The sequence below is a fragment of the Ochotona princeps genome, chromosome X (genome assembly GCF_030435755.1).
Source record: "Ochotona princeps isolate mOchPri1 chromosome X, mOchPri1.hap1, whole genome shotgun sequence".
Classification (NCBI taxonomy): Eukaryota; Metazoa; Chordata; class Mammalia; order Lagomorpha; family Ochotonidae; genus Ochotona; species Ochotona princeps.
In genome coordinates, this window is record NC_080865.1 from 6991878 (window position 1) to 7003793 (window position 11916).

At 62.3% G+C, this 11916-nt stretch overlaps 1 protein-coding gene across 1 annotated transcript; it reads left to right on the forward strand.

Annotated features, from left to right (window-relative positions):
- The first annotated feature begins 4117 nt into the window (after nucleotides 1-4117).
- LOC101523343 (melanoma-associated antigen D4-like) lies at nucleotides 4118-11114 on the forward strand. Its single transcript, XM_058658397.1, has 13 exons — nucleotides 4118-4273; nucleotides 5219-5438; nucleotides 5647-6486; nucleotides 6854-7057; nucleotides 7168-7231; nucleotides 7424-7503; nucleotides 7902-7993; nucleotides 8303-8382; nucleotides 8467-8509; nucleotides 8833-8895; nucleotides 9796-9910; nucleotides 10259-10707; nucleotides 10883-11114. The coding sequence occupies exons 2-13, from the start codon at nucleotides 5226-5228 to the stop codon at nucleotides 10890-10892; spliced, it is 2253 nt and encodes a 750-aa protein (XP_058514380.1). The 5' UTR covers nucleotides 4118-4273; nucleotides 5219-5225; the 3' UTR covers nucleotides 10893-11114.
- The last annotated feature ends 802 nt before the right edge of the window (nucleotides 11115-11916 follow it).

The window sequence follows — 11916 nt, forward strand, 5'->3', positions numbered from 1 at the left end:
CACGTGGAAAAACTGAGGAATGCAAGAAGTCCCTGAGTTGGCCATGGGGTGGCACAGCAATTTTACCTTCTGAATTCCAAGGTGAAACGCTCAGAAAGAAAAGGAGTCCTACATGAGGACGACCTGTTTGAAGGCAGTCTACAAAGCACAGGGAGGCTGGAGGGCCTTGAGGTTCGTGCCTGGGCTACTGAGAGGAAGATCGTTGCGGGCAATCACTGGCATCCAGGAGGCCTTGACCATCCTCCGGAATCAGAGCTTCCGGGTGCCGCTGTCATGCTTTTGCAGCAGCACAAGCCGGTAAAGAGACAGCGATGCTGCCAACACGGTGACATGCAAGCCGGAAAGGTGCATGGCTGCCCCGGAGGCCACAGAGACAGAACCTACCCAGCAATGCATGGGAAGAATCCTCTCCCGCGTCTTGGTAGCCTTCCTTGAGCTCAGCACTGTTTCTCACCACGACGGGACAGGGCCCCCTAGCTGGCTTTTGCGTGTCTATCACCTTGCGGTTGCACCACCCCAGACACACTCTTTCAGAAATGCAAAAGAATTCTAAAAGCAGGTGTGCTGCTTAGAAGCCATAAATGTGCCCGTGTCACCACACATTACAAAACTGCTCTCCTCCTCTTCAGTTAACGGCAGGGTTGAAGGTCAGGGACACATGCTGTGTACTTTCCATGCACAGCAACGTGGAAACTTCTTAGAGGCCGGCATTGCAACATGCTCAAAGGCACGGTGGCTCAGTGAAAGGTTCAGAGCAATCTGATGGATACCTATGCTTCCAACTGTGATGGGTTCACAGGAAGCTGGTTTGCCATTCCAGTAGGATTTGTTCGTTTCTAACCGGGCACACCTCCAGGTCATCGAGCTCTACCCATGAGGAACTTTGGATACTTCTTGCAGGCATCATGCAAGACAGACCCACACATACTCTCCAACCTACACGTGCAGAAGCAAAAGCCCTGTAAGGCTTTAGGTCATGTCCCTGCCTGTGCCCTGGACAGTGCTCCCTTAGAGAAAGAAACCTAAGCAGGTGAGCTCACCTGCGCTGCCCTAGACCTCCACATTCTTGCCTCAACGGAGCACCCAGGCTGCAGCACAAGCGTTGGGCACACAGAATGGAACGGCTAGGAATCCTGGGAGGCAAATGTAAGGAGAATTTCCTGAAATTCCTGCAGGAGAGCTGTCCAGAGAAACAGCCATGGAGAGGCCCGGGGGCTGCCCGGTTGTGTAAAGCATGGAGAATGGAGGTAGATGACTCTGGTGGCTTACTGGAGTGAGTACCTGTGTGGGCAACAGTGTCATTTCCTGGCCTTGTGAAGGCAGCGGAAGGGCAAGGGGTGGGGGTGTGTGAGAGTGAGGGATGGGTATGTCACATGATCAGTTCCACTATGAGGAGCCTATAAAACACGTGAGTGGAGGTGTCACCTTGGAAGCTGCACGCATGCACTCAAACCTCAGAGGTGCACTTCTGCCTGGGGCCACAGAGCTGCCACACCCAAGTTATTCATGGCGTTCTTGCTCTCCCCAGAGCAAATGTTACAGGGGAAGGGCAAGAGAGGCAGGCAGCTGAAAGGGGAGACTGATGGGCAACAGCTGAGAAGAGCCATGGAGCCCAGCACCACTGCTGTCAGTCCCTGGAGAGGCTGGCAGCTGCCATTCATGCATGGCAGGCTGACAGAAGGAACAGAAACCCTAGGATGGATCTTGGAGAAGTCCAGGTTCAGTCTGAGGTAGGGCCATGGCATGGTCGGCTCTGGAGGGATGCATCCCTCTTGAGAGCGCTGCAACATCAGTGTCACTGGGTGGGACCCACGTGCTGTGCTCTCCTTGTTCAAGAGTGGGAGAAGCTGAAGGACCCCAGTGGGCTCCCACAGCCCTCGGCCCACGGGGAGCTGTAGGACTGTACTACAGCAGTCAGCCAGCCTGTCTCGCAGCACTGCAGCCGGCGCAGGCTCCAGTCCTGGACGAAAGCAGGACCCACATCACCTGTGAACACAGGAGCCCTGATCACCCTGGCCACTCCTGTGGACCCCAGCCAGGCCTCGAGGGCAAGGTTCTGCCGTCAGCATTGGCAAAGAGGCTTCATCTTGGGAACAGTGTGTGCACCCTGAGGCCCCCTGCCCACAGCTTGGAGCACCCCAACGCATGGGCTGGGCTGGGGCTGTCAGGCAGGGGTGCTCCCTGTGACCTGCTGAGCACAGAACACAGGCCCAGGCTTCCTAGAACCCAAAGCTTGCTTGTTTGTGACAGCTGTCAGAGTGAGGGAGACCAGTCACTCACGGAGGAGAGGGTGCCTCATCTCAGGGCTGCAGGGCAGATCCTGTGTCTGAGCTGCAGGACCCAGGCTCACCTGTTGTGGCCTCATCTGCTTCAGCCAAAGGACCTGCACCTCAGCTTCCTGGACGCAATGCAGGCATGCAGACATGCACCTGCCAGGCTCAGTAGGAGGAACACAAGCTCTCAAATCACTGGGCCATGCACAGCTGCCTGGAGAGGGACTGGAACAGATGTTCCACGTCTGTATCGGAGCTTCAGAGACAGACTTTGGATAGGGTAGAGCAGGACAGTGGAGGTGGACAGTCATCAGTCTAAGACAACACAGGAGAGAGAAGAGGGCGACAGTGGACAGTGGAGGAATACAGATGCACAGCGAATGCATCAGAGCAGGACAGAGGCCAGGACAGAAGACACAGTCGAAGGTGCCACAAACAGGGAGGAAAGGCACAGGAGGACCATGGATAGGATAGGACAGAACTGGACCCTGGAGGTGGAGAGGGGTCGACAGTGGAAGGTGACACAGGAGCAGACACAAGTGGACAGGGAAAGGAGCAGAGGACAGTGGAGATGACATAGGAGGACAGTGGAGGGGACAGAGGAGGACAGTGGAGGGGACAGAGGAGGACAGTGGAGGGGACAGAGGACAGTGGAGGGGACAGAGGACAGCGGAGGTGACAGAGGAGGACAGTGGAGGGGACAGAGGAGGACAGTGGAGGGGACAGAGGGCAGTGGAGGGGACAGAGGAGGACAGTGGAGGGGACAGAGGACAGTGGAGGGGACAGAGGACAGTGGAGGGGACAGAGGAGGACAGTGGAGGGGACAGAGGACAGTGGAGGTGACAGAGGAGGACAGAGGAGGGGACAGAGGAGGACAGTGGAGGGGTACTGCAGTCCAGAGGTCAGAGGAGGCCAGTGAGGGAGAGATAGGAGGGCAGTACACACGAGGACAGGGAAGGCAGAGGAGGATCATGGACAGGACAGAGCTGGAGAGCTGAGGGGACAGAGGAGGACACTGACGGGACACTGTTGGACAGTGAAGGGGACAGAGGCCGACCGTGAAGGGTATAGAAGAGAACAGCAGGAAGTGAGAGAGGACCGTGGAGAGGACAGTGAAGCAGACATGGGTGGACCCTGGAGAGGACCGACGAGGACTGTGCAGCTGACTTAGGGGGACTGTGTGGGAGACAGAGAAGGACAGTGTGGGAGATGGACGTGGAAGTTGAGGGTGGCAGAGGAGGACCATGAACGGGACAGAGGACAGGGAAGGCAGAGGAGGACCATGAACAGGACAGAGCTGGGGCGTGGAGGGGACAGAGGAGCATAGTGGAGGAGACAAGGGAGGACAGTGGAGAACAATGGGTGGCGACAGAGGAGAGTGAGGGCAGCAGAGGAGAGAAGAGGAGTGGACAGCGACATCGAGCCGCGCGGGAACCGCCATCCTCTGGCCATTGCCCGTCACTGCCTGCGCGGGCTGAGGGTGTCCACGTGTTTCACTAGAGCCTCAGCTCGCGCTGCTCACTGCGGTCCAGGGGCCGTGCTGCGAAGCGGGGCAGAGGGCATCGCAGACTGGGACGGGGCAGGGCGAGTGAGAGGACAGGCAGGCAGGCAGGACAGAGGGGCGCAGCGGGTCTCCAAGGGCCAGCGAAGGCAGGTGATGGGAGGGTCGAGCAGCGCTGCAGGCTGCGGGCGCGGGAGGAGAATCGCGCGCGCCACACACCCACCCCGCCCCGCCGCGACCCGCGCCCCCACGCGCGCACCCGGCCACCCACCCACCCGCGGAATCGCATGCGCACTGGGCAGCTGGAGGAAAGGGCTTTTGTTGGGAGAGCGGGCGGGCGGGCTGGAGGGGTCCGCGCATGCGCAGCCTGCCGAGCCGCGGGGGGTGCGCGGAGCAAAGGGGCGGGGTGGTCCGAGCTGCTGCGCTGGCAGCAGTAGGCGAGGGCGCGGCTGCGGGGTTCCTGGTGCTGAGGACCGACGCCATTGGAGCCCCGGGGAAGGTAGGGATCCGGACGCGGCAGCCGCGGGCCGGGCCGAGGGCACGGTGACGCGCTGCGCCCTCCCGCGTGCGCTCAGGTCGGAGCAGAGCCCGCGCCCTGGGAGCCGGTCGCCCGGCGGAGCCCAGGTCCAAGGGACGTCCCCTCCCCCGAGGCCGTCCCTGCGGGACCCCGGCGGCGCGCCGTGCGAGCGCTGCGCCCGCCGAGCCCACGCTGCCAGCCCGTTCGCAGCCCCGGGCGCTCCGAGCTGCGCCGCCTGCGCCCCGAGGCCCCACCCCCACCCCGGGCACTCCTAGATTACTCGCGCCGGCTGACCGCCTGCCCCCTTCCTGGAGTTCCAGTCCCTGGAGTCGAGGCTGTCGCGCGGCATCCAGTTGCAGCCGCACCTAGGTCCCGAGCGGGGCCCGCACCCCTTTGGCCCGCAGCGCGCCAGTGCGTGCGTGTGTGTGTGTGTGTGTGTGTGCAGGACCGAGGCCGGGGACCCCTGAGTGCCCGCGCCGCCGCCTCCCAGCCAGAGGGTCCGGGCACCCTGAGCCTGGCGCGGCCCCAGTCTGTGTGCGCCTCTGCAGCTGCTCCCCCTTGTACCTGGCCACTGCTGCAGCCTTTCCCTTCAAGCCTTTGTTTCTGCCCCTCGGGCAAGTCCCCCTGGGAACCAAGCCCTCTGGAGAGCCCCAAGCCAATCTCCTGCTAGCTGGGAGACCACCGCTGCCACCTCTCCCTTCACTCTAGAGTCCGCTGTGATTTCATTGCCCCTTGGCGGGGTGGGGGGCCGCTGGCCCCCAGCTGGGCCGCCCCAGCACACACCCCCGCTGAGCAGCACTGCCTGCTAACCTGAGGATCCCCTGGCCTGGCCTCTGGGGAGACCCCGCCTCCCACTGGCTCCCTGCCTGGACCCCAGGAGGAGGTGGCCTCTGCTCCCTGTCACCATGACCCCCCTGTCCCTGCCAGACACAGCATGGCCGAGGGGAGCCAAGGCATGCAGTCGGGGAAGTCCGGGGTGGAAGACATGGAAGAAGGCAGCAGTGGCAGCCGCCGGTCGGCCAGGGAGGCAGAGATGGTGGAAGGGAGCGACTACGAAGAGTTCAGTGGCTATAACCCCCTCACCAGCTTTGACCTGCACCTGCTCAGAGCTTTTGGGAGCTTGGGTTCAGGCCTGCGCTTCTTATCGGTGAGGACACCTGCCTGCCCCAAGCACCAGCTTCTTGCAGCCTTGCCTGTGGCCCCGGGAGGGAGCCTGTGGGCTGTGGAGGGTCCTGGGGTGGTCGAGGCTGGCTGCTGGGAGGAGGGCCCTCCAGCACCGGCACAGCGAGGCAATGGTGCAAGCGTGTCCAGCTGCCTGCCTGCCTGCCCGCCTGCCCTTGTCTCTGGCCTTGCAGAATGAGCCCTGGGAACTGGACAACCCTGTGCTGGCCCAGACCCTGGTGGAGGCCTTGCAGCTGGACCCAGAAACGCTTGCCAATGAGACGGCCGCCCGTGCTGCCAACATAGCCCGCTCTGCAGCCTCCAACCGAGCCGCTCGGGCCGCTGCCGCAGCCGCCCGCAGGTCCTTCAACCAGGTGATGGGCACCCACCGACCGGCCGCACCACAGGCTTCACGACCAGCTCGCCAGCCCGCGACAGATGCCAGGGCCCCGGGGGCTGACCCAGAAACGAGCCCTGCTGCCCCGCAGAGCTCCCCAACGGTGGGCACCAGTGCCATGGCCACCCCTGGGGCCCCTGGGGCTTCTGGGGCTTCCTCTGCACCATCGCCCACAGCCTCCCAGGCCCAGGAGGCTGTGGCCGAGGGCCCTGGTGCCATCAGCTCGTCCTCTCAGGCCCCCAGCTTCAATGAGATGGACCCCACGCGGCCCAACACTGCCTTCCTGGGTCCCCGCGATGCCTTTGACTTCACTCAGCCGGCAGGTGTCAGTGGCCTGGCCTTCCCACGCCCCAAACGGCCTGCCCCGGCCCAAGAGGTGGCCCCGGAGGGCCCCAGCGATGTGCCCAATGGACCCCAGGCCACACCTGCCGGGGAGGTGGAAGCCACCCGACCCAAGATGACCAAGTCTGGAAAGGCTCTGGCCAAGACTCGGTGGGTAGAGCCTCAGAACGTCGCGGCAGCAGCTGCTGCCAAGGCCAAGGCCGCCATGACCATGCCTGAGCCCGAACCCGCAGCTTCCAGTGCCCAGCACGGTGCCGAGCCTTGGGCCAGGATGGGAGGCAAGAGGACAAAGAAGGTGAGACCTGCTGCCCTGCCCTCTGCCCCTCTCTCCTCACATCTCCTCCTCCTCCTGGCCCTGCTCCTGCCCTGCTTCCTCCCACCCCTCCAGCCCTTCCCTCCCTCCATCCCCGTAGTCCATGCTCCTCCCACACCAGTTTGCTGAGAGTTCTTCCAGCACTCCAACATCCTGCCCTCAGCCTGGCTGAGAAGGGGCCACCCAGATTCTGGCATTCATGGGCATTTCATAGGTTCCCAGCAGGGGTCTGCCGCTGTGCAGCTGGCAGCACCCCTGTGGCCAGGACCTGTTGTGTGGTGGGCGGGGACCAGATGCTGGGCACAGGCAGGCTGGTAGCCCCAAGCATCTACTCTGCATGCCGCTGCAGTCCAAACACCTGGATGAGGAACACGAGAGCGGTGAAGAGGACAGAGAGCCCGCGTCGGCTCCCCCGAGCTGGGGGGCCTACCAGCCGCCATTGCCGGTGCGACCTCAGCTGGCCCCTCGGCCCCCGATAGCTGCGAGAGCGCAGATCCCCTCCAGGCACGTGCTGTGCCTGCCCCCGCGCAACGTGACCCTTCTGCAAGAGAGGGTAAGGTGTCCACGAGCTGGTTGCAGTTCCCCTGCTCTCTGCGGGCCCGGGCCAGCCTTCCGGGTGCACCACGCCTGGCACAGGCCTGCCCATGGTTCTTCCTCCAACAGGCCAACAAGTTGGTGAAATACTTGATGATTAAGGACTATAAGAAGATCCCCATCAAGCGCTCAGGTGGGCCTCCTGTGCACCCTGCCAGGGCCAGCACCAGCCACCCCTGGCTTGTGTGCCCTCTGCTCCCGCATGAGGCCAGGAACCCTGCCCCCGGGCCCCTCCCTGTGCTGCCCTGGGTGCGGCTGCTTGTGGGGCCACAGCCCTGGAGCACCTGCTCAGTGCGGTTGCGTCCTGCTCCCCTCCCTACCACAGACATGGTGAAGGACGTGGTCCGAGAATACGACGAACACTTCCCTGAGATCATTGAACGAGCCACGTACACTCTGGAGAAGGTGGGTGCAGGTCTGGCAGCACCATGGGACAGCAGGGTACCGGCCCTGCCGTGCCCCTTCCGGGCCCTGTTTCAGTGCTACACACCCTACAAGCCCACCATGGCCTTTGCCCCAGGGGGCTTGCCATACCCAGTGCGATCACTCGTGCCCCTGGCCGGGCTCAGCACTTGCTCCCAGTGTTGCAGCCTTGGGAGAGGCTTCCCTGGGCTGTCTGGCAGCAAGGGCCCCCACGTGACAGGCCCTGCACTCGTCCTATCTTCCTGTATTCCTGCAGCGTGGGTTGCACTCTGGCACCTCCTGCCGAGGAAAAGCCCTGACAGGGCATGAGCTGGCTGCCTGCAGGGGGCAGGCCTGGGGAGTCCATCTCACATTGCACTGTGGCCCCTCACACCCCGCAGAAGTTCGGGATCCACCTGAAGGAAATTGACAAAGAGGAGCACCTGTACATCCTCATCTGCACACGGGACTCTTCTGCTCGCCTCCTGGGAAAGTAAGGCCACAGGAGAGGAGGAGGGCATGGCCTTGCCCTGTGGGCCTCTCCCCTGCCGGTCGCATCCCCTGAGAGACACAGGGAAGCAAGGTGCAATCCATGGTGCCCAGGGACCACTGGCTTGGAAGGACACAACCTGAGGCCAGGCCCTGCTGCTGGGGGTTTCTGCCTGCTGCCTGTCCCGAAGCTTGGAGGAAAGGGATTGGCCTGTTCCATCCACATGCCACCATAGCCAGGACAGCTGGGGAGGTGGCTGCTGCTCCCGCGGGCAAAGGACCTCTGACAAGATGCCTGTTTCTCGGCCTTCAGGACGAAGGACACCCCCAGGCTGAGTCTCCTCTTGGTCATCCTGGGAGTCATCTTCATGAACGGCAACCGTGCCAGTGAGGGTGAGTGAAGGTGTCGCCAATGGGAGGCCTGCCCGCGGTGGGCTCCTCGTGTGCCAATTGCTCTTTTCTTGCCTCCCCTCACAGCTGTCCTCTGGGAAGCGCTGCGCAAGATGGGCCTGCGCCCCGGGTAGGATGGCCCTCTGGGCTCCAGCCCTCCTCTTTGCTGTGTTCTGTCAGGAGATTTCTCGGGATTGCGGTGCAGTGGAAAGCAGCGCTCTGCACGAGGGAGGGGGTCCTAGGCAGCATGCCTGTGGACAGCTCTTGGCCCCTCTCTGCGCTCCATCTGCAATGGGGCTGTCAGGCAGAGGGCATCCCTGACAGGTGGACATCTGGCCCTTTGTGCAAGGCCTGCGTCTCTGTGGTGCTACCCTGAGGGGTGTGAGACTTTGGGACACATCCAGGCATTCGCCTGGCGCGTGTCCACTCATGGGCTCCTCTCCCGGCCCCCAGGGTGCGGCACCCATTCCTGGGCGATCTGAGGAAGCTCATCACAGAAGACTTTGTGAAGCAGAAGTAAGTGCTGGCTGAGCCCGCTCTGTCTGCCTCGCTGTGCCCGGTGCTGACTGGTCAGGATGACTCTGAGCAAGAGCGGCACTGGGAGGGGCTGGAAGCCAACTCTGCTGAATTGCAAGCCCGTGTCATTCTCCCCATGGGCCTGGGAGACATACGAGTGGGCAGAGGGGTGCACACGCACACACACAGTGGCACAGAGAGAGGGAGAGAGGAGGAGAGAGAGCGCTGGGCCCAGGGGTGCCTGGATTACCTGCTCTTGGCCGTGGCTTCCTCTCGAGTGGATTTCCACTGAGGACATTCTAGGGCTTGGTGCTCTGCACAGAGGACCCTGGCAGGAACCTTGCTCAGAGCGGGGACATGCGTAGTTGGTCCGCTGTGGAAAGGCAGCAACACACTGATGCAGTGCGCCAGCAGAGGGTGGCGCACCCTGTTTTTGCCCCATCCCCTCGCCACTGTGGACAAAGAGGGACAGAAGCGTTTCTCTCACCTAGCCATCCCGGACCTTTCCATCCTTATCAGAGGTGCACCTGGGTGTTGAGCCCCCTCGGTTTTGTAATAAATATTAAAATAAATAGACCAACTAAGTGAAGACAGGCAGGCAACAATAGCCTGGAGTCTCAGCGAGGAGGCAGCAGACGTGAGGCCTCCACAAGCGTCCCTGGCTGCTGCTGTCCCTGCCGCACCTCCATGTGGCATCCAGGCAGCGGGCTGGGCTGTCTGAGGCTCTGAAGTCCTCCCATGGAGGGCAGAGCTCCCAGCGGGTGGTGGGCAGGGAGCCTGGGCTGCAAGGGGAGAGCTGAGCTGCAGCTTTTGGGTGTGGGCAGATGTGCCCTGGAAGTTCATGACTTCAGGGACAGGGTGGCTGAGCTGGAAGCAAAGCGTGTTGACCTGCCCACTCAGGTACCTGGAGTACAAGAAGATCCCCAACAGCAGCCCTGTCGAGTATGAGTTCCTGTGGGGCCTGCGTGCCCGCTACGAGACCAGCAAGATGCGGGTGCTGAGATTCATTGCCCAGGTACTGCCCCAGGTCCATTCCCCGCCCCCGTGCCACACCCCGCAGAAGGTATCCAGCCAGGATGACCCCACCCGAGTGTGGTTCCTTTCTTGGTTGCACGGGGTCCTCCTAACTGTCTTGAGTGCGGCCGAGAAAGGGCTCCTGTGACCGGAGGCTGGGAGAGTGAGGGGAGAGCAGCAGGCCCAGGCCCGGCCTGTGCGGCAGGAGCCCTGTGGCAGCCTTCTCCCATGTGGTCTTCAGGCTCCTTTGCAGCAGCACCTGGGAGGTGCTGCGGGAGGAGGCAGGAGCCTGGGGCACTCCCGTGTGGGGTGGGCCCGGGACCCCCACGGCTGCTGTTTTGTGCCTCAGAACCAGAACCGAGATCCCCGGGAGTGGAAGGCTCGCTTCCTGGAGGCCGTGGACGACGCTTTCAAGACGATGGACATGGACATGGCTGAGGAGCACGCGCGGGCCCAGCTGAGGGCCCAGATGGACATCGGGGACGAGGCCCTGATTGGACGCTGGAGCTGGGACGACATCCAGGCCGAGCTCCTGACCTGGGATGAGGATGGGGACTTTGGTGACGCCTGGGCCCGCATCCCCTTTGCCTTCTGGGCCAGATACCACCAGTACATCCTGAATAGCAACCGTGCCAACAGGAGGGCCACGTGGAGAGCTGGCGCCAATGGAGGTGCCAGTGGAGGTGCCAGCGGCGGGGCCAGCACCAGCATCCTAGACGGCCCCAGCACCAGCTCCAGCTCCAGCGTGCGGACCAGAAACGCTGCCCGGGTCGGGGCCAGCTTCTTCTCCTGGATCCAGTAAGCTTAGTCTGCAGAGCGGGGAGATGGTAGGGGCAGGAGGCGCAGATTGGGGGCTAGGACAAGCTGGGAGTCAGTGCAGGGAGTGAGCAGACTCCTGTGGGGTTGCGGACGGCCCTCACGGTCTCGTGCGGGTTCTGATCTGTGTTTTCACTCTTGTCCCCGGTGCTGACAGACACCGCTGATGCTGCAGGCATCCCGCTCAGCAAGCCGGATTTCACCTCCGAATCCTGAGCACAGCTCTGTTGGCCCTGGCAGCTCATACCTGTGGGTCAGAGGTGGTGCCCAAGACGAAGTTCTCCCGGCCCCTCCTCGTGCTTTCGTGGTGTGCTTTTGTTACATGTTACATGCTTTTGTGTGCTACATGTTTTTTTAGTATCAGTGTGGTATTAAATTTGCAAAATGAACAGGAGCGAGTCCTCTGTCTGTGCAACGCGATGGTGGGTTAGGGGAGGGTTGGTGGCGATGGAGCTCCTAGCCAGGCAGCTTGTTCTCCTGGCTCTGTGCTCTCAGTGGCCCCACTGTGGAACAGGCCCAAGGGTTTGGGTTGGATGCTGGCAGGTGTGGAGGGAACAGCAGCCCTCAGAGATGGGCTCTAGGACAGGCAAAGCCTCCCTGAGCCTCCTGGCTTTCCTTGGCCCGACCTGCCACCATGCCCTCCTCCGGTGGGACGCAGCTATGCTCTGCAGGGGGAGAGCGCTGAGAGCAGAGAAGCTCTAGAGGCAGACCAGGCCATGGGGGCTCCGAGGTAGAGCACAGACAGGGGCCCCAGGAGGGCCAGACGGGGCCATGTTCAGGACAGACGTGTACCCAGGGCACAAGTGCCCAGTCCCTAGACCCCTGGCTAGTCCCCTCCTGCAGACTTCCAGGGCCACAAAACCCTGAAATTCCTGTGGAAAAGTGTTTCAGGGTTGGTGGCCCGTGTGTGTGTCTCTTGTGGTGCTCCTAGCTTCTCCCCTGCCAGGCCCACCCTGGCCACTGCTCCGGGACTTGTTGCAGGCTGTGACTGTCAGCTCCCTTGTTTCCAGGGTGACTCAGCACAGCTGTTCTGATCATCCATGAACAATGTCTCATCTGGGTCATTGTCACTTTACCTCTAGCCCCGAGAGAAGGGGGTGGTTGGGCCCATTCCTCAGATGAGCAGCCCGCAGCTCCATCCAGCAGGAAAACCCTCACCTGAAGGCACATGGGCAGGAAGTGGCACCCAGG

Excerpts from the sequence above, each read along its gene's own strand:
- LOC101523343 (XM_058658397.1), top strand. The coding sequence starts at position 5,226 with ATGGCCGAGGGGAGCCAAGGCATGCAGTCGGGGAAGTCCGGGGTGGAA. Across the intron at positions 8,896-9,795 it reads GAAGACTTTGTGAAGCAGAA|GTACCTGGAGTACAAGAAGA; the intron begins GTAAGTGCTGGC and ends CTGCCCACTCAG. Across the intron at positions 9,911-10,258 it reads TGCTGAGATTCATTGCCCAG|AACCAGAACCGAGATCCCCG; the intron begins GTACTGCCCCAG and ends TTTGTGCCTCAG.